Below are 23,132 nucleotides of genomic sequence, written 5' to 3' on the forward strand. Positions count from 1 at the left end.
AAAGACATTGAAGATCATCAAGTCCAACCGCAGCCTAATCATAGTACCCTAACTCTAAAAACCCACTGCTAAATGGAAAATTCAAAAGCATCCAGATAAAAAGCATGGTGGAAATAATGGGAATGTAGAACTGCAGACTAGAATAAATGCTTGTACCATCTGTTACTGGATTATTCACTGCAGGGGCTTACATAAGACATCTAGAAAATGTCTGGGACTTAAATATAAATAATCAAACAATACTGTTTTACTTACTGTTATTTCTCTGAAACTTAGCTAGATGTCCTTATACTCTTTATCTCTTTCAAGTCCTTACTAGCAGTGTCTTGAGCTCATACAGAAGAGCAGTAAACACACTTCAGGCTATTCTTCCAAACCCAGGTTCATTTGCAGCCTCCTTTTTGCTTGTTACTATGGAAGGCCTTTCTGCAGAGCCTTAAGATTGGTAAGCATTAGCAATCTTACTGCAAAGCACTGTGAGTAACATGGAAACAGGCTGAAAGAAAGAAAAAAAAAAATAGAACATGTATCCTAGTAGACATGCAGAATCTTTTTCATTTATAGCAAAAGCAGAAGTTTTCTCTAGCAGCAATGATGCTGTTCAACTGTCAGTGCTTTGCTGGCAGCTGCTGAGCTATTAACTCTAACCTCTACTACACACCAGCTCTAGTGCTATGGATGTGGATCTCCCCATGAATCTCAATGAGCCCATTAACAAACTCAGTGTGTGTTGGTAAGAATTCCGCAAAATTTGCATCACATAAAATATCTGTGCTCACACTGACTTTGAGAGAAGGGCCAAAAGGAAATTGCTTGCCATTTTATTTTAATCATTTAAAAATATAGACATGAAATAAGAAGTTACACTTCCATAGCATGTCAGCATACAAGTTACAAAATGAGTATGAAAATGCGCTGAACAGTTAAAAATTACCTCTGTCTTAAAAACTCCAGATTTCTAACACCTGAAAAGTGCCATGTGGTGTCCTCACACACCAACAAGGGCTGATTTTCAAACATGAGTGCACTTTTGTGTTACGTTTTTACAGACAGTGAAGGCACGATCACTTGTATCCACAGCTCAGTTTAGAAATACGTGTTCATGTGAAAACTGCCCAAGCACAAGCAAGGCAAAGCCAACTGAAAACGTGGCCCTTCAATTACCAGCAGTATTAAAATCCTGTTAAAGATTTATTTGAAATAACCTCAATTTGCCTCACTCTTGTAAATATCATAAGAATAAACCACAAACTTCCTAACACAGAAATGGATTAATTTTTACTAAAATAAACTGTGTGCTTAGAAACAAGAGGAAAAAAATGGATAACTATAGTAGCTATTAAGAGATTACAAAAGTGATTTGAACTCATACTGTCATCAGCTGTCAGGACTTTTTAACAGTATCAAAACGACCACTGATCTGAAATTTTGCTCAGTAAATATTATGTTACAGGAGATCTTTCTTTCTCTAAATACTACATTTGGTTTGTACAATATTTATGCATCTAGTATGAAAAGGTAAAATCATCTTCCTTACAGTTCCAAATAGCTAATATGCCTCCTTAACTGATTACTTAAAATTTTAGCAAATTTTGACTTATTTAAAAAATATGTTTAAATTTTTAAAAAATTGCTTCCTACTTTTTGTATATGCTTTCCAAACACAAATCTGGCTGTCCGCCCACACTATCAAGGTGATATTTCTCTCTTTATGGCTTCTTAAGCCTTCGTAGTTTTAACTTCCTGAGACCACCTTCACCTTCTTTTTTCCTTTTTTGGATCAGCTTCCCTGAAGACACAGCCTGCATTTCTAAATAGGATGATGAAGGCACCACAGGTAATTCTTCAGTGGTTGTGCCTGGCTCATTTTGGTTTGTCTTCACAGAAAGAGGCTGGGAGAGGTTTTTTCCAGAAGTAACTAACTCTTCATCGGATGTAGTTACTGTTAAGTCTTGTTTAGAAAACAACATGCAATTAAGTGGGGTCTTCTCCTCCAAGATCAGACCTAAATGATCATTGTTGCACTTACTCCTTTTTGTGTCGCTAGGAATTAAAGGAGCCTCTACTGAGGCTATTTGTTTGAAATGGTCTACCTTGTCTTCGGAACTACAACTCTTGTGCTGAGCCTGTGTTTCAGTTGTTTTTTGATTTTGATTTGGGCCTAGCAGTGCTGACTCATAGCTGCAAGGAGAATTCTTGCTCAGAAGTCTTGACTCCAACTGCTCCACAGGGTGAGGTTTTTGCTGGCTGCTAGCATCCTCTGGCTGTCTCTGATTAACATTATTTTCCAGCTCTAAAACAGGAAACTCCAAGTTGCTCTCAGCTGTATTTATGCAGTTCTTCAGCTGTCCCATGCTCCTCCATTTCACTTCTGATTGAGGACTGGGAAAAGTCTGACAGTCATTCTTTCTGTTCCTTGTCTGCAAGCCCACTGAGCCAAGATCCACTTTCTTGGAGTCCTTGCTGGTTTGAGGTTTGCTCGTGCTATTTTTCCCCCTTTCTGTCCTTTTCACGCTGCAATAAAAAGGGATATTGTTTTTAATAAAAAGGAACGTTTGCTGTCTCAATCTGCTCTTCTTACAATCTCTGAAAGACCACCAGGGCAACTCTCTTTTTGAATGTGGAAAAAAAAAATCCCCGTATATCATCTTGACAAGCAGTAATGTTTGTCTAGTGTGGATAGTATCAAGTATTATCCATCTGATTTTCCACTGCACTAGGGGAACCCTACTTATTAATGACTAAACCACTAAGGAGTTCACATTCTATTCCAAGAGGCAGAACTGGATTCATTACAAGTGTTAAAGGTCAACACAACATAAGTATATTGAATTCCTTCCCAAACCGGCTAGATAAAATAGTATTTCATAAGTGCCTAAATGATTTCAAACCATTCCCAGATATCCATATGCATAATGTATATCTAAAGAATAGAGGGGGGGCAGGCTGGAGAAGCAGTGTGTGTGCTTGTGTGACTTTCTAATCTCTAGTTTAGAAACATTCCTCTGGAATTTTTCCCAGGACATTTCAAAGCACTACTTTAAAGCTAACCACCACTCATCTAACATCAAGCCTGCTCATCTGGGAAGGACTTAGGTAACACACGCAGATATTCTGAAAGGAATTATACAGGACAAGGGAATCAATCACAAGAGACATGATGGAGCATCAGTTCATAAACACTTCTCGTCAGTGTGTGCTACCTACAGATCCAAACTTCACATAGATTGTGAAGTGAACTTTATGCGCGGGCACAGAAGCTGCCTACTTAAAGTTTTCAGTCTAAAGATATTGTTATAGAACATCCCATGCTGGGTCTGCCTTTCTCTGGCCTGCTGGCACTGAGCAACTCCCAGGCTGAAATTTAACTCTTTGGAATAGTTGTTCCTACAAAATAATAGGTAGAACTGGCATTTCCCCAAATCTAATATCCCTTCTAAAAACAACAAACAAGACAACATAAAAGAAAATCAAAGTAGAACTTCTGGCAGTTGGGGAAAATAAAAACAGCACCCTGGTACAGCGAGTAACATGCTCAGCTGACCAACATCCACAACAGGACAGAGTTGTGCAGCGTAATCTTCAGCTGTGGCAAAATATCCAAACTATCACACAACCACTGCAGATTCTCAAAACACATGAAATACATATTTGCAAGTGTTTTTCACAAGACTCAAACAGCACTTATTTATTTTGGCTCAGAGCTTCTTTCAAGAAAAAGACACCCTGTTTTGGTTCCGTCTTGTGCTACGGGAGGTATCTATGTGGGCTATAACAGCTTTTATTTTTGATGTCATACAATATATGAAAGATCATTTGATGTGCTTTATCCACAGCAGAGCATCCGCCTTAGTAACGCTGAATAATCTTTTACAGAGAATTTCATATTATTTGACATTTTATCACATAGACTAGATTCTACTAACTCAAATTCTATATAGATATAACAACTTAGAAACAAAGAGACATACATTTCCTTCAAGATATCTTGCTTTATCTGTTCATTCAGACTAAGCTTAAGCTTTCTGTTCTCAGCAGATTCAGTAAAGTATTCAGATGTTCCACTGGAAACTTCTCTCTGTTCCAAAAGAAAACACAGGTTTGAAACGTGACACATCAAGATACAATTATTCAACATTAAGCTCCATTTCTAATACTAAGACTTGCAGATGTTCTTTATTATTCTGATCTGAGCAGTCTAAAAGAAACAGCTAAGAACAGAATTATTTTTAATCTTTTAATACTTGGAAGTCTAGTCAGTTCACTCCCTTTGCAGACTCCCAACGAACATATTTCATATGCTAAAATATACCGCAAACAAACAAGACTGCAACATAAAGGATGTAGCTTTCCAAACCGTCTGAGGAAACTGCTGGCAAATATTTGACATCTTTGTGGCTCAAACTGTGACAAATGCCAGGAATCTCTCTTGCAGACAGGAGCATGTTTGTCAGTTTTTTTTTCTGAAGAGACTGACTGGCGCAGTGGTCTATACACTTATTCTCAGAAGAATTCCCATAATTTTCCATACATACAAAAAAATATACAGAGTATTGCTTGCTCATTTAAGAAGGTAAGGGTTAAAACTTTTAATACTAACATTCAAACACTCACAGCTTGTGGTGGTTGGCTACTACCGGACAACAGGGGAATTCTTTCTGGTCTCAACTAACAGCAGTACCATATTTTTATATTATATGAGATTGAGGCAACAGGGAGGGAAGGAAAATGCTCTTTTTCTTCAAGCTGTGAGCATTTCCTTTCACAATGAAAGGATCTCAATGAGGGAAGGACCAGTTGCTGACTTCACTATTCACCACACGCTTCAAAAAAATATCATCTCTGAGGTTAGAGAGAGAAAAAAAAGAAGAAAACAAAAACACTGCAAAGAGAAGAGGCTTTGTGTGTCTCCTGTCCTCTCATTATTTTTTTTTTTATTTTTATTTTTTCATTAGATCAAATGATGAAACTTCTGACTGGTGGTCATCAAATGCAGGGAGTGCTTCTTGATACTATTTCATGATGCAAGCTCTAAATCCAGCACACTGAAAGCCAGGCGGTATGAAAAAATGGAAGCACAGAGAGACAGCAGGAGGCAAGAGCATGTACATGACAGTTACCTGGAATGCCGCTCAGGAACCTGTCACTGAGATGGGATTAAGCCCTGCCCATGTCAGTTTTTACAGGAGAGGGAGTAAATCTCACCTCTCTTTCCAGAAGAACAAAGCAGTGAAATCAGTTTTCTGTCTTGCAAGCAGAAAGAGGGTAGTCAGGTCAGGCAAAGAAAATGGGCCCTTCTGAAACTTTAAAAAACTAAAGCTCTTTTGAGCCTTCACTTCAGAGGCAATCTGTGTGAATGTTTGTGTGTGCATGAACAGATGCATGAAGTTCTGTGCCCTAACACTGCAACACGTGTTTACAGTAAGCACAAAATACATTGGACATGCGTGCAAAGTGATTTCAATCTCAAAAATCAAGCCCGACTAGTTTAATCTGAAGGGTGAATTGCCGCTTCTATTCCTGCTAGAGATATGGACTCCCCTAATTTTGTTTTCATTTTTTATGAGCTATTGGAGAAATATTATGATGATTTAGCCAAAAGATCTTTGCTGCTTTTAAGAGAATGCTCAGACTCAAACTGTAAAGTCTGTATAAACTGTTTTGACTTCCAGTAACATCTGCACAACTCAGTCTGAAGGATCTTGCACAATAATGCTGTATCAGAACAGCCGGAGAGCACTCTTACTTAGCCAGAGAAGTACAAACAGAAACATCTGAACTTCCCTCATTGTGAGTTATGGTAGTTGGAAAGGTTAATTACATTACATCTGCTTCAGTCCTCAGCTACGAACATCAGTGAGGCAGACTACAATAGGATCACCAGATCACTACGATGATTTTTCTAGATAAGGTAAACAATGGGTGTAAAATAGCACTTTGTACAAAAACCTGCGTGTCAGTGCAGACAGGGGAGGATCGCGGACAGTTGCTGTCCACACATACTTACTACTGCAGCTAAGCAATAAACCTCAGTTCTAACTTGAATCCCATTACGAGCAGTGAACGATTGCTGTCTGGAATGTGCTGTTGAGGGCGTGAAGAGCAGACCCCAGAGAGAAGCAGAGATAAAAAAGCCATTCTGCTGTGAGTTGAGTCAGACTGGAAGTTAATGGTTCCGAATGAAAGGGCAAACACGTTCGCAATGCCATCATCAACCTTTCATTTTGTTTGCCAGTAACTTATCACACAACATAGTGACAGAAAAGGGTTAAGGTATTAAACAAAATAAAAAATCAGAATGATTTATATGTGAAACACTTCTGAACATGCCCTCTAAGTACAGTAGATTTTCCCCTTGGAACCACACCCTGTAAGTGCTGTATTTTGAGAGCTGAACAATTAACATGAGGCATATGAGTCAGTCTTTGAAAAACTCTGTGGGAACCAAAGAGCCTTTTGCTATTAGGAGTGATGTAAACTCCCTAAGGCTGGAATAAGTCCACAATAGAAGGCAAAGAGTCACAAATAACAACAATGGGCACTCCATATACTACTAAGACACTCAGCCATTACTGGTGATACTTCCTTTATTTTCTTTATTAGACTTAATAATTTTAGTTAATTAAGAAAAATAAAAAACCCTGTCTGTTTTGGGAATGCTATTTATTTCCTATGGGAACTTCAGAACTTGTTAAAGAAAGAAAAAAAAGCTAATCTGTTCTCATCCTGTCTAGTAATCCCAAATTCCTTTTAGGCAGTGAAATAATTAAAGAAAAATATTCCAGGCATAAAAAGGAGGACAGCAGAAGCAGACATCATATAAACAATGACACCATGACAGAGAAAAACGTCAAAGCACCGCCAGACTTGTGACTTGACTCTGAAAGAGCTGCAGGGAGTGGGGTTGCTGCTAACAAATTAAAACCACATTTCTTGGCAAATTGTTAAAGACAGACATATTTACATTTGTATAGAGACTGGGTGGGCACAAAAGATTAAAATGCTTCTTTAGGCCTTGAACTGCCAAGATCTATTAGAAATCTGTGCTCTTAAAATCCTAGGGTAAGCTCACTCCTTTTTGGCACTAAAACTCAGCTAAAGGCATGCAGAAATGAAGCTTACAAAGACTTACTCCCCTACCTGCTCAAAATACCGACCTCACAAAACCTGCTCTGAAGATCCTTAACATTTGTCCAAAGAGATGTCTGGAAAAAAACAAAAACCTCTGCTCGCACCTACACATAAACATGACTGTTAGGCACACAATATACTTGCTTATAGGCTTCTCAAATTGAATATCTATTCTTCTACTACATACAGCAAAACTCAAAAATAAACCTTCAAAAAGCATCCAAAAGAAGGGTGGCTGCCATCTGCAGCTCTTTCCAACACAGCTCAGTTCAGCAATGCTGCATTAAATACTTGCAAAAGAAGAACTATTAATGGATTTGCAAATATCCAGTATCCTTACAACTCACTATCACGAAGAAGGCTGGAAGGTTTGACCTTTACCACGAATAAGCCTGAAAATATCGCCCACACTTTTTTTTTTTTTCAATCAAGGGTTTGGGATGTAGGTCTGAAAGAAAACATTTCAAAGCAAACAATGCTGCCTCCCTTCGCCCCTTGGGTTTGGGTCCATATTTTCTAGTTGTCTCCTACTGTGCTCAGCATAACTGTTGCACAAGCTTATGTACCAATAAAGTAACACTAAGGGATAATTAAATTTCATGTCTGCTTAAAGGAAACAAACCACAGTGTTTCTGAGTTGCACTTATCGATGTGGCTCAAGTTTCTCATTAAAAAAAACAAAAAACAAAAAACCTTAATAGAAAACATCAATGAATCCCATAAATCATATTTAACGTTGGATACCATATAAGAATCCCCACTGAGGCCTCATATAGCACATGCAGCAGGACAGTCCCCAGCATCAGACTGAATATAATAATATTAATGAAGCAATGGTATAAGGTTTTATTCCAGTCACACACATGAAAAAATTAAAATTAGTGAAAAAAATCAGTTAAATACTTATTCTGGGGAGATTTATGTAAGTTGCAATTGCATGATCTATCTTAATGTCAGTGTCACATTAGCAGTGTCATAAACTCAATCACATAGATTAGACAAGTGGGGAAGCTTGCTAGTGAAGGATGAATCAGATACTATAATCTAACTGACAGAAAACAGACAGCGATAAGACTTTGGGTCTAGACTTCCACCCTACCATATATGAATGAAAATGTTCTTCCAGCCATTTAATGACTTCTATGTGACACAAAGCTTACAGTGTTTCTAGCATAGCAACGTAGCTGTCTTAAAGATTCTACTTACAGAATCAAAGAATTGTATGAACTGGAAGAGACCCTTGAAGGTCATCTAGTCCAACTTCCCTGTAATGAACAGGAACACCTACAGCTAGACCTTGTTGCTCTGAGCCCCATCCACCTCGTCCTTGAATGACTCCATGGACAGTGCATCCACCACATCTATAGGCAACCTCTTCCAGTGCCTCGTCACCCTTACTGTAAGAAACTTCTTCCTTATATCTAAGATAAACCTCCCTTCTTTACTTTGAAACCATTTCCTCTTGTCCTATCACAACAGACTCTACTAAAGAGTCTGCTAAAGAGTCTGTCCCCTTCTTTCTTATGGGCAACCATTGGATACTGAAAGGCTGCTCTTTGGTCTTCCCAGAGCCTTCTCTTCTCCAGGCTGAAAAGCCCCAGCTCTCTCAGCCAGAACTCCTGCACTGCAAAACTTTCACAGTAATTTTCCAAGTGCAGAAAAGGATTGTATTCTCAACCTGAAATACAATTCCTTGATTACACTTGCAGAATATTGCTCTACAATTTCAAATGGACTGTTCTTTTCTGCATGTCGGAAAGTTGTAGTAAAAATAGCAAGGATCGTTTTCCATATTACACACGGGATTACTGATTTCCCATTTGAAGCAGCTATTTTTAAAGAACAGCGATGGTTTTGAAATACATTCTTCCAAGAAAGTTGGAACTGTGGTAATAAGCAAAGAAAACAGGATCCTTTCAGTGCATCACCACAAAATCTACCACCTTATCACAGAAAGCAAAACCTGACTCCCAGATCTGCAGTCTTCAGTATCCACCACCAAAATTCATTTTGATCTGATTTTACGGATCTCAATTATTAAGCTTTTGCTGGTCAAGAGTACCTACAATATGCACTTAGTCCAAGATTTGGCCAATTCATTACAAAGCCCTGAGATGTACACACAAAAAAGGTTCCCAAAGGATCAGATTGTCTTAAAGCATACAAATTATATAAGGAAAACACCTTAGTGGTATTTTAGTGATAGGAAGAATCCCAAACTGCTACGAGTTTGGGAAATTCAGAGTTATCTTTCAAGATAATAGAAAAAAAAAGAATTCTTAATAAGCTGAAAATGGCATAAACCAAAATTGTGATACTGTATTTAAAAAAATTGAAGTTAGAAGAGGGCCATTTTAACACTTGACAAATATATCTAAGACAAGTAGCAAGAACATACATAACACTTTTTTCTAAAGCCACAAAAGGTGTTCTCAAAACAAATGATTTATTTACATACTCAAGAAGCACTCAATATACTGTGTGTGTATTTGCTTGAAGGCAAAAAGTGTTAAAATTAATGTTAAGTAATTGAGCTATTAATCATTCTAATTTTATACACCAATGCGAGCAGACTCAGATTCTATCTTCAGAATGTCCACTGATAAGAAACTGAGGAAAACACAATGGCTTCTCAAACAAAATAATCTTTACAAAAGTCAATAAAGAAAAATACAAGGAAGTTTTATATACATATATATATATTTGTGTGGGTTTTTTTTAAGAAGAAAACCAATGCCTTATAAACATTGATCTGCAGCCAACCTTTGCAATCAATCTTATGATTTAGTTCTTGATGAGAACACCCACATAAAATGTACATTTTGTTCTTAAAAGACTTTTTCAATAATCAAGACATCAGCAGTTTCATACGGAGCTCAGTTACTTCCCTCAATTTACCATAAGAGAAAGAATCTACTACTAACTTTCACACGGGTATGTGGAAAAGCAAGCCACTCCTGTAATCTTGCGCTGCAGCTTTTAGCAGCCTGATACTAGGATCCTCTATCTGCCTGCCAAATCTAAATGGTACAGCAGAATCAAGCAGTACTTAAGATATATGACATACACAATGATGTACTTCATTTACTCAAAACAGTCATTCTTAGAAACAAAAATCTGAAGAGTACACCAACTTTTAAGTATGACTGCTCCCTCTACACAATTATAACAGTATTTAAGAACTGTAGGAGATCTTGGAAAGACCAACCTTAATTCTTGATTTGTTGGTTATACACAAGCAAAATACGTAATAAGCAGAAGTGCACAGCTTGGGAGGGAATTACTGTTCAACACCAGAACAAAACACCCAGCTCTGCAAACCCCCAGGATTTCTGAGCTCATGCTGTGGACTGGTCCCTCCAGATAGTTGCTAAACCCACATGTGAACTCAAGAAAATAAGCAGACTTATAAAACTCTCAAAGCCAGTCAGCTATTGCATGTTTAAAGAAAACTGAAAACAAAGAAACAACTTTCATTTTCTAATATTTAAACCCTTAGTCATTGCAGCAATGTTGCAGTGAACCAGACAGGAGGGAGGTGGAGTCATTCAAGTGGACCTGATACATGAAGTAAGCTAGGAAATCAGTGGCATTTTGGTGAAAGCTGGTGACTGGCAGAAGGCAAAAGATGATTTATAATAAATAAATTTTAAAAAGCTGCTTTGTTAAGTTCCAACAATGACAGAACAGCCTGTTGAGATTTCTGTTAGGGATTAAGGAAACATGAGGAAACGTGACAAACAGAAAATACATTCTGTATCAAGACATTCATTTCCAAACTCAGGTCATAGTCACTATTTAATAGAACAAAACAGAAACTTGTACACACAGAAATACACACAGAGCGTGTGCAAACACACTTATCGGAAATGTCTGCTTGGGCTGGGGTGTGAATTACCCAGCTGACCAGTAGAAATTAGAGATTGTTCACACATCCTTCCATAAACTGTACCATCATAGCCTTCAGCTTACTTTTCGGTCAAGCTGTACAGTTTCAATCAGTTTTAACAGTTTTCTGTTGGAGGTTGAGGAACAAACTGCTCTTCAAAAAAAATTCATAAAAAAATCCAACAAATTCTTTTAACAAGAGGAATAAAGAAATTTATGATCAAAATCTCAAGTAAGTTAAATCTTTCCACACTAGATATCAAACTCACTCAGATGCACAGCAACTAAATAAAACCTTTAGCTCACTTTACATTTAAACATGAATACTGCCAGCTTTGACACCGTGCACCTTCGCTGGAAGTGCTCATCCTCTCAAAGTCTGCTGAGAGAAAAGTACATCATTCAGTGAAAAGTTTACAATCTGAGCTCAGAACTGTATTAAACACCAGGCTAAACTGGGACAGCAAGAGTGAGAGGGGAGAGCAAAATGAGGGAGGTGAAAGGATGATGACAGATGATAATATCTTAGATAACCACAAGGCTTTGACAAATGAGATCTTGTGAATGCTGCTTAGTTGTATTTAAATCAAATGGAGTACTCATATAAGAAGCAACTACTATGTTGTAAGTACACGATGTTTTAATGAAGGTACACTCAACTTGCTTACTGGCATTAATACAATTTGTATACTGCTTTTAATTTCATTCCTTACATATATCAATATTTCGTCTCATTTACTGATTACACTACTGAATTATGATTTTTCAGTTGGTTCCCTGTAGCATAATTTTGGCCTTTTCCCAGAGATTTTAGTTTATTCACTCAGCAGTATGCACAAACACTGTAAAAAGACTTCACCTTTATCAAATGATTTTCATCTACAGTCCTAATGCTCTTGCACCAACCATTGTGAGCTTTTCCTGAATTCCTCCACAGCCTTCCCTAGTCTTGATTAATTGAAATAACTGTGTCAGATTTCATTTCATCATTTGTCCACCTCTCTGGAACATTACTATAACAAATGGCAGACAGCTATGACATTTTTTTTTTGCCATGCAGAAAATGAATCAGTCTGTTTGCAAGCTATAAGAAGAAACCAAGACAAGTTCTGACAAATCATGCTGCAGCAATCTCCCACATTACCACTCTCAGGCATCCTCCCCTCCCCTTTTGCAGAGCTTTCTTCCCCCACATCAGGGTTGGCAGAAGGGAGCACACACCCCAGGCTGCTCCCACTCATTTGGTGCATTAGCTGAAAGCTCAATGAACTTTGGTTTGTATGAATCCTTAAGACCAAATTATAGGATGATGTGCAAGCACACAGACCTTTTGGCAAACTCTGTTATTTAGAAGTGGTGATATCCAAGGAGAAGAGGACACCTGTGACAAGAGTGAATATTTTACAACTGCTGTGCATTTCTTCTTTATGACCAAGTCAAAAACAACAGTATCACAGCACTCTTTAAAGCTACACTGACATTAAAAGGGAAACCTCACCTTTATCAAACACACAGTGCTGCCAAAAGCCTCTGCATCAACATGAGCATTTATGCAGCCACACAGTGAGAACCCGGCCACTAAAGTCACCCAGCTGAAAGCGAACCATGCAAACAACAGCAAAAAAGAAAACCAAAAAATCCTTGTTTCCAGAGGAACCAGTGAACTGATCCAGCACTCCACATGCCAGTGCTGACAGATGCCAAGGACAACGATGCACAGCTCAAAGAAGGGAAGTCAGGAGACACTGCATGGTTCAGTCTTACATCAGATTGAGTTAAACATGAAAGATGAGAGGAAAAAAAATTTAAAAAAATTAAAATGGCAAAATCTTGAAGTGTCAAAATAAGAAACTTGAAGAGAAAAGAGAAAATTCTTTAACTGTTCTACCATATGTTGTGTATGGACAGGATCTGTTGGCCTGCAGTTTCCCCGGCAGTGAACCCTCTTAAAGAAATTGCCAAACTACAGCTTAGCACTGTTTTCCTTTAGTTATGTCTCCAAAAATGACCAAATAAAATCCTGCATAATATTTGAAAACAAGTGAAAAATAGATTTTACGAAATTTAAAAGTTGATAATGAATCTGAAAATGAAGCAAGTATTAAAAAGGTACTATTAGTGTACATTTTGGATGTTACCTCTACATGAGGGTAATTATCAGCTGCTACCTCAGAGGGTGATCCCGGTCTCTTCTTCCAAGCCCTGGCTGCCTGCTTCTGCAACACTTTTTGTGTCACAACTAGCAACTCCAGAGTACAGTATGAGTTGGTTAAGTAAACTGAGACGATGGAAAACTATTCCTTCAATTTAGCAGAAAATAAAAAAAAAAAGAGAGAGAGAGAGAGAGAGAGAGAGCAACTTCACAAGTAAATCATTTTCTTTTACATCAGCTCAATGAACTAATTCATTCTTGGCTGAATAATCAGTTGGCTGGTCCACTGTAATCCGAAAGGAAAGCAATCCATAGCTGGAACTAGAGGGAATATGGACTGCCTTTTCAGTAGAAACTACAGCAGCTTAACTGTGATATTATAGATATAAACACAGTTTATAGACTGAGCTGTACAAGTGTATTCCACAACATTTCCTTCTTCCCCTGCACTACTGGATATCACTTTAAAGTTCTTAAGATAACTAAATTCACACAAAAACTTCTAGTAACAGCTACAGATGGTTTTCCTTTTCATTCTGCCTTGCAACAAGAACAATGCAGCAGCAGCACACACTCTAATATCAATCTCTGTGCTAATTAAAGCAAAGTGTGCATGTTTTCATGGGAGAACCAGAAGTCTCTTACCAGCATAATCAAAATCCAAGCAAATGATGTCCCTTGCTCACCTAATAACATTTCTTTTAATAAAGAGAATTCTGCAATGTACATAAAGCATGTCACAACAATTTATAAAATCAGACATGTATGAAGATGATTAAATGTTACTTCTTTCATTCTTGGAGATTTAAAAAGCACAGGGCATATCTTTGGCACTTTTCTTCTCCTACTATTTATGCTTTGCTTTATTTATATTTTTTTGCTTTGTTTTATTTTTAAGAGCAATATTCTGTAATTTTCTTTGCAACTTCACAAGGCTCGGAGGTCTTTTTAATCAAAGCAGGATCTCCTGCTCTCCACTTTCTTTTCTGATGTCATCTGAATGGCAATTTCAAATTTCCACTTGTACCGTCATTAGCTTAACCTCCTTTATGTTCTCCCTACAATCGCTTCCTCTCATAGATTCCAGTATAAAGCTGATGTAGTTATCAATGAATACTCCATTGTTAGCACATTTTCAAACACTCCCAAGCCTTCAATAAACCTTCCACCCATTTCCATTACCACTGTTTCTTCAGATAACCCATTTCCAATTTTCCATTTTAGCTCTCTACATTAAAATCAGCCCCAAAAATGTTGTAATCTTTGCAGAGATGACTGATCTCTCTAGAGCTCTTTCATTTGCCTGGGTTTTCTTTTTTGCCATATTCCCAAAGCAGTCTTCTATTTCAAGATAAGACCATTCAAGATTACAAACATAGTTTTGTAAAACAGGAACCAATGGCTATATTTCTGTACTTAGCACTAATACGCCAGGCTATTCTTCCATCTTTTCCTTGAGACTTCCAATTTGCAGAAGTATTTTCAACAATTTGCTGTAATGTTTCCTTAAAAAAGAAATTCCTTCAAAAATGATAATTACTTCCTGCAGCCTGTTCCACAGATATGACTACACCCATTTCGAAATAGATTGTAGAAAAGAGAAAATTATGGATCAGTTGATCTTCTATTTTGTTTCAGATCTACTCCTTAGAAAAACTCTCAAGTCTTTAATTAAACTTAAAACTAAATTGACAGTCTGCCTAAGACACCTGTTCCTCGGTCTTACAGGATGTATCCTAAGACTTTGAATTGCTTCTCTGAGTATTCTGTGCATGCAGTTTGTGTTTGTGAATATCTCAGAAGCATCATAATTACGATCTTTCCTAATGTGTAGGACATATGAATTTCCTTTCTTATCTGGCTACATCTCTTGAAGCTTGGTTTAATCACTGTCTATCCCAGGAGAGACAAAAGAGAGCAGGAACGAATGCTTGTCCCAAACCATAAAACTGCATAAAAGCAGGCATGAAACAAAAATTGTTAGCTCTTGACTAAGCTAATTGCAATGCCAATAAGCAGCACTGAAATGTGACAAACTCTTTACTAACAAACAGTCAACTATTTTTATAAAACACAGATAGACCCTCAAACAAGGGGTGTGAGATGATTAAACACGAAAAGGAACTTAAATACAATATTATGAAATGAATGATTCAAACCCAAACAACATGCAGAGGGAAAACAAAACATATGCCTCATTTTTAGCCCATGACAGAATACACTGGAGTCTATCAAACAGAAAGGTCTTCTGGGTGGTCTCTTGTGGTCTGGTTTAGAGTTCGGGCATGGCCAGTGCTAAATTGCATAGTGAAAAGTACACACACAAAGTGCAGATCCTCAGTCTTCTCTTCTAGAGTGACAGAAAAAAAAAAGCCCCGGAAATTTCCCCTCAGTTGCAATCATACACCCACTCAGTTTGGCAAAGCACTGAACTGTACTGAATGAAAGATCTAGTATTAACACGCTGAAGAAATAATGGAACAACAAAGCAGTACTCAGTAAGCTCCTTATGTTAGAGTGACAAGAGTTAAGAAGGTACTCCAGAACTGAGGGTCTACTCACTTCTTGATAGTTTTTGAAATGAGGGAAGATGTCTTAAGGATAGCTTTATCTTATTCTCTCCTACCAACATGCTACACTGATCATGCCCACCTGTTCTATGTGTATGTACTGCATCTATATGTAAAGCAGACTCCCAAGGTTTTAGTACTGATTTGAGTTGGGTACCACTGAGATCATTTGATGTAGGATTTTTTTTATTGTTTTTGTTTGTTTTTTAAACACAAATGTTTAAAGACCCTTTATAAATGACCAGGATTTGCCATATATCAGATCAAATTTCCAAGTAGTCAAACTAAAAACAGTATCATTCTATTTTTCATTTGCCGCATTATTACACAGACTCACAGAAAGAAACTAAGAAAATTTATCATCAATCAAAATTGAATACAAATGATAAAGGGGGAAAATGGATATTTTCATAAAAGATTCTTATACAAGAAATAGTAACTATTTCTCAGTCAAAATGCAAGGGCAGGATTTTCTATTAAAAGCATTTAAATAGTTTTTCAATACAATACTGAGAAAATAATAATTTTCAAAATAGCAAATCACTTGCAAAGCAGTTAGACTTATGTCTTCCTGAGAAAAGTAGTTCCTTACTGCTTTGACATTTAAGGATATTTACCAGTTGAAGAATCAAGATAATGAAAGCTATATTTAGTTTAGTAAATGCAAACCTGCTTGATATATGTATATATATATAAGTTCTAAGTACAATATTTAGATCTTTTTTAAGATGTCAAATATATTTTAATATATCCAAGATAAATGACTATCACATTCATAGAGGTCAGCATGTAATACTGACTCTTACTGTGAGTACAGAGCAGATGGTATACTGTACTGCAGGCCACCTGGGCCAATGTGAACACTCCTGAGACAACTGGCAGTTAACTGCAGCATGAAATTCATGAGCCTTTGACCCTTATGAAATCCTCAAGATGAAATATTTAAGCAGGATTGTTTATGGTATTTAACTAGACAGCACAGCCCATAAATGCTTGGGGATTCTTCTCCCCCAACAGGGGCTAGCGTTGACTCATTTGAGTTGTCTTGCAGAACAAGTGCTAATAAAACATACAAAAAAGCCATTAACATTAGAATCTGCTCCATTATCCGCATGGAAAGTAAAGTGTTTCAAGGGTAAATTATGTTCCTTATGCTCCTCTGAAAACACTGAGCTTCCAAAAATTTTTGTCTGCTTCAAACAATTACTTAAGGATCACTTTTGGAATATCTTGTGCAACTGTTAATGTGATATTCTGATCACAAGATGACGTTAAAAAATACACAGATAATTACAGCTATACACATATACATTCATTTCACCACCATAAAATAGGCCAGAAAATGTATAGAACAGCTTTGTACATACCAATGCACCATCTTCACATGTCCAATCACTTGGATTAAATTCAAGTTTACTGATACAAACAACAAATTTGTCTGGAAACATACGTAGCTCTATCCAAAAATAATCAGAAAGAAGACAAAAAATTATACACATTAATATTATATATAATAATTATATATGGACAAACATATCAGACAGAACCTACCGAAAACACACTTAACCATTTATTCTGTGCTATTCTGGTGATTAGTCTTTTCATATGAAAAGCTGTTGATCATATCTATAACACAGCACAACACAGTACAACAGGACTTGATACAATAATTCAGTCTATGGACAAGTGTTTCCAACTCTGACTGCAGAGAACTTAAAGTAAATAAGTAAATTACTAAACTGTTACTGAATTTTGTATTTTACTCAAGTTCACGTAGTCGGTTGTGAACACAGCTAAATCTCTATTTAGAGGATTGAAAATTGAAGGGTCTCCACATAATAAATAGGGTACTGGCTGAATATAATCAATTTGCCAGCATGGATCATCCATACAGGCAAATGGCTCTCTAGAGTGTCATGCTCCTATTCCACCACCTGACAAAGCCCTCCAACTGCTTACCAGGAGTGACTTTACTCAAGTCATCACTATGAAAGACAAGGATGTTAATAAAGATTATCTTGTCATTGGTTGAAAAATTATAGAGCGAATTCTGGCACATCTTTATTGGCTCAACAACTAGTTAAGCTAATATAACAGGATAATGAAATACGATGAGCCTTTCAGAAATATCAACTGTTAGCAAAACTGTTTCCAAGGAAATATTCATGTTGTGGCTGTGCCTAATCACCAAAATATTGTTGTTTAGCTTGTATTCTCATGAGCTGAAGGCCACCCCCAAAGGTCTTGTACAATGGCATTCAAACTGTGAGACCACAGGTTACTTTAAAACAGCAGTGAAGAAAAGTTGGACATCTTTCACAAAGACTAGATTTGTTACATGAGGCTCCAATAATCATCACTTATTTAAGCTGATTTCAGATACTAAGAAACCAATCACAGTATTCAGGATTCTTTTTCTTTTAGGCTCATTGTCTGTTAAATACTAGAAATATTCTCACAGAAAAGAATCAACAGTACTTAACATTTTTTGAGAATATATATTATTCGGGTATTTATTTGTAGTGAAACTTGGCAAAATGAAGCTCTGTCTTGCTAGGAACTTCATGTAGAAGGAAAATTTTGACTGCAGAATCAAAGCCTTGCTTTTTGGCAGCACTGGTACAGCAAGTTTATTCTGGTTAGTAAGTTTTATTGTTATACTTCATAACAGTCTCACTTGCTGGCTAACAAAATGAAAGTAGGCATTCATTGACCTTGAAAAAGATCTGGATTTAATGGAGAGAAAACAATGCTGAGACACTGCTGGAGATATACTTCTTCCAGGAGGCAGACAGAAATTCAATGACACATTTAAAATCAACTCTCCAGACTCTTCCACCAATACATTTAGAATAAAAACCAGTTGGTATTTGAAGAGAGATTTAGACACTTGTGAATATAATGAATTTCAATTTGGGGAAAAAAAAAAAAAAAGGGAAAAAGAAATATCCTTAAGACACCAATTCAAATAGTCAATATTTTTAGGGGCAGCCAATGGATTTGTTTTACACGAAAAGAAAAATATGTAAAGCTCAGCACAAAGGGCAGTGATCATTACAGTTTCTCTTTACTGCTGTTGGCAGGACAGGATTGATATCACTTCCTTGCTGAGCATCTTGGCTTGAGAAAACATGAAAAAAGGATCTAGTCCAATGATATCACCTACGTAAAGATTTTATAGCACTGAGCTGAATTAAAGCTTTTTCTTGCATACACTTGTACTATACAGTTGATGTCACAAGACACTCAAGCAATAATGAAGTGATTCATACTGCAACCTTTGGTTGATTCACCCTGCAGAGACTCAGTAAAATGCTGAGTCTCATCATTCGTATAGAATTTGGTGCAACTTAGCCGATAAGCCCGGGGCAAAAAAAATAAAATAAAATTAAGTTTAAAAAGAATAATAATCACATCTTAAGAAACATCTCTCATTTTTATAGACAATATACTCTAGAGTAAACAAATTCTAGCTTTAAAACAAATCCCAAGTAGATCAAAAGCTAACAACTATCAGTTCCCTTTTATTTTTACTCACAGAAATGCACAATTCTAAGTAAGGCTATTCGAAACTGATTTCTTACCACGATAACGCTTCCCTAGAGCACAACGGAGATTAACCCATCTCTTCATAAAGTAAGCGGTAATATGAAAATTGCTGGCTGCAACGTAAAACAAAAAGAGAATAAGTGTAAGGGTATCTTGGGCATTCTGGTCTCAAAGCATGGTATGTCTACAAAGATTGGATTGGCTCAGAGAAAATATAACTGTAGAGGAAAAAAAAGAAAACACTCATATTGACGTCTCCAAAAATTAGCATTTGGAATGAAAAAAAATCCAAGCATTTTACTAACCTTCAAATTCTGGTTACAACAGTAAAAGTAAATATAAGTCAATTAATTTATCACAGATGTCACTCAACAGCCTAATTGTTGAGTCACTAGTCCACAAGGCTACAGTCCTAGGTACTACATGGTTTTCGTACATATTCTGTCAGAAAACTACTGATATTATTCACGTCACTGCTTTCTAGAGGAAGATGATATACTCAAAGCTGACAGATAAAAGCTGTCTATAAAAAAAATAAACACAAAAGGCCTAAATTATTTACAGTTAGATTGAATTAAGTATGAAATGCATACACTAAGACTCCTCAATATCTACAAGTAAACAGTTAGCCTGGCTGCCCCAGCAGATACCTGTAGCATATACACATCTTCAGTTTCTCTTTCCAAGAATGATAAAAATCCTTGTGCATCAGGAACATGAGAAAAGAACAGAAATGACTGTATTACAGCAAAGAGATAATTAGACACCAGCTAAGAAAATCAGATCTTAGTTTTGTTCTACTTTAATTCACAAATAACACTGAGTAAATGAGTTATGACTCAGTTTATAAAGGTATTTAGTAACATAACTCCCCTTGAAACTGAAAAGTAGAATCTGTATTTCCTCCCTCTATAGTCATTCTATACACTTCAGCAAAATGAATTTGCAAGACAATTAATGATATTTCCTCTAGCTCTGATGAGTTTTGCAATGCTTATATTGTTGGTGTGTTTCTAAGGCAGCCAGCTACCCTAGATGCAATTATCATAGAAAAGTTCAAAAGTAAAGTGCTACTGCTGTTCTTCTCTCCAACAGTTTAAAAGGAAGTCAGGAAAGCCCGTATGCTGCCATACTAATCTCTTCAGAGCAAGTGCCAAGGCACACCTTATTCCTAAGCACAACCTGGAAAAATGCATGTCTCCTAGAGTCTACAACTCTCCTGCATAAGCTCCACATCTCCTGAGCTCTCTGTGAAGCACTGCTCAGCATCACGTCCTGTCAACAATTATACTTATTCATCACAATCAAGACCCTTAACATTTATCAGCCATCTTTTTTCCTTCCCCTCAGGAAGATACCTAAATTTTGACTTCCCTTTAAAGATCCAGTCAAGATGTGACAAGTTAAACCATCCTTTGAAAATGATGAGCGCTACAGAAAAATCTGGATGTAATCCACCATCTTTATTAACTGTATATTTATGAACTCAATTAAAGAAAATTACTTTTAGCTATTTCCAGTTTGGCATCCGCATATCTCTAATACTGTTGGTAGGGTTAGCCAAAGCAAGGAATTTGCCTTTCATATTAGTAAGTTATTAGCATGACGATAGCATTTCCACTGTGATCTCTGTAATGCCAAAAAAAGTAACATTCATAAGAGTACAGCTTCACAAACGAATTTCCTAAAAGAGAGTATGAGGCTTATCACCTCCGCGTGTCAGGAACACTCCTAAGGTATTTTTCTTGGGAAGGAACAGAAACGAAAACGTGTGTAACTTTCGCTTTTGCTCAGAGAAAAGTATGATACGCCATTTCTGGCATTCTTTTAAGAATCAGGTGACACGTACATCTGATTATTTCTCAGGCTGTTCTGGTATTCTCTGAGAAGTATTTAATAATATTTGATTGACAAATGGTGTGAACAAAATATCAAATTCCTCTCCAAGGTCCTTGATTCTCTCAGTTACTGTTCTCTGGAGAATGCATGCCTCACACTTAGTAAAATATATAAATAAGAGATGCAGACTACATAATTTTCGCAGTGTCACCTCAAGTCTGACAGTATTGTAGAGCCTTGATAGGGAATTGAAACTGAGGTAATAAGCTTTGCCCAGAGGGGCTAACATGAGAAAAGAATTTTAGTTTCTATGAGTTCCCATGGCTACTATTTGACTTCATTGAAAAAGCCAGTAAAGATGATTTGCTGTACTTATTGCTAAGAGTGACAACAATTTAAGATGCACTGCATTCAAAATGCCTGTAGTTTGAAACTATCATACAGCTACGTTTAACAAATATTTTAAAATCCTTGTATGTGACATCTAATCTGGCCCATGAAGTCAACTACAGTTCACAAACTTTCCAGTATTAAAATAGTCTGGATTGCTGCAGAGCTATAAAAACTGCAATAACCTCTTTCTGCTTCCTTCAAGAGAAATATATTATCCAATTAACCATTTCTGCTTCATGAAATATGAAGCTAAAAGCTAAGTGCCAAAAGGACACTTTGTCTGACAATCTCATGCATCTTGCAAATTTTTAGACTTTCTACACACTTACTCAGCATGAGTCTGCATCTGCTCTCAAATTCAGACTTGTCCACTATCAGTACTGTTTATATACCAGCATACGCTAACACTGCTTCAGGGCAAGCTGTAAAGTACACTCCAGGAAAGAAGGCCAGTATACACAGAGAGGACCAAAAGCTGCTCCTCATGCTATCTGGAAGGAAGGACCGAATAATCTAGCATTAACTCTTTAAGCATTCCTTTCAAGCTTTACCCTCAAGCTGCAAAGACTATTTTGCAGCCAGTAACAGAGAAATTTCACACATCTTGCAATCAGCAAACCTACTCGGACCAATCTTTGATTTCCTCTTCATCACAAAACGCAGACATCATAGCTCCATCTGTAGAACACCAAGAGAGGTAGGAAAAAACACAGTAGTTTGGAGGTTTGCTTTTCTTCTAAACTGTGAATCCAAAAGATCAAGTCTCAGCAGCAAGAAACGACCAATTAAAAAAAAAAAAAAAGGAACCCCAAATGTGACTGAATAGAAGTAATTCTAGAAAAGCCACAGTTCACTTTCAGTTGTAATATGCCCCAGTGAGTGCTGCCTTTTAAGGGAATGGTAATTTGCCCTGCTTGTTGTATTTCATGGTCCCAAGACACTGAGAGGAAGTATCAGACACTGACTCTGTATTGTAAAACTATCCAGCAACACTTGCTTTCCTTTCCAAAGGAGCTGCAGCCAAGCTGCCTTGAGCTTCTAGGAGGCTGCCAAGAGGCGGCTGCGGTGCAGTGCAGAGCAGTGGGAAGCCCTCTCCCACGGCTATTAGCGACCATTCAGCTGGGAGCCTGGGAAAATGCCTCCAAGCTGCTGAGTTATCTGGAGCAGCCTGGCAGGTGTTCGCTTCCCAGCAAAATCTGGCACCTGCATGGCTCTGTAACAAAACTCACTCAAGTCTTCTCCAAAGCCACAGCACAAGTTCAAGGAGGCTGACTTGCCCCCTGCACACTTCTATATTTGACATGTTGCACAACACTTTTATACCGTCTTTAAACACAAGCAAATGGGAAAAAAACAGAAAAAACAAAAAACAAAAACCAACCCCAAACCCCATATCCCTTTTTATCTCCTAGCTGAGGCATTTCATGCTTCTGGCAGGTTATTCTGGATTAGGACAGTCTCTATGTAAAGGAAAATCTCAAACGTTTGTAACATTTATCAGAAAAGAGGATGAATTTCCTCAGTTACAATGTGAAAATAAATACACAGGTGCATCAGACTTTTTGAACTACTGTATTTTACATTAAATAAAATTACGTTTTGCTCATGCT

The 23,132-nt window shown here is 37.1% G+C and overlaps 1 protein-coding gene across 8 annotated transcripts in view; it reads right to left on the reverse strand.

Annotated features, from left to right (window-relative positions):
* Nucleotides 1–797: 797 nt before the first annotated feature.
* Nucleotides 798–23,132, reverse strand: part of SLX4IP (SLX4 interacting protein) — a 70,150-nt gene continuing 47,815 nt past the window's right edge. For 3 of the 8 annotated variants that reach the window (XM_085541062.1, XM_085541064.1, XM_085541065.1), the window contains 5 exons: nucleotides 19,326–19,403; nucleotides 17,109–17,197; nucleotides 7,158–7,205; nucleotides 3,972–4,078; nucleotides 798–2,514 (listed from right to left, as the gene is read on the reverse strand). In XM_085541062.1, the coding sequence (XP_085397188.1) occupies nucleotides 1,710–2,514; nucleotides 3,972–4,078; nucleotides 7,158–7,205; nucleotides 17,109–17,197; nucleotides 19,326–19,403 (1,127 nt within the window). In that variant the 3' untranslated portion in view covers nucleotides 798–1,709. Of the gene's footprint in view, nucleotides 2,515–3,971; nucleotides 4,079–7,157; nucleotides 7,206–17,108; nucleotides 17,198–19,325; nucleotides 19,404–22,145; nucleotides 22,414–23,132 lie in introns of those variants that run through there. The other 5 variants (XM_015857073.3, XM_085541063.1, XM_085541066.1 and 2 more) reach the window with 4 other exon arrangements.

This window comes from Coturnix japonica, chromosome 3 (genome assembly GCF_054131305.1).
Source record: "Coturnix japonica strain WE chromosome 3, WE-NBRP24, whole genome shotgun sequence".
NCBI lineage: Eukaryota > Metazoa > Chordata > Aves > Galliformes > Phasianidae > Coturnix > Coturnix japonica.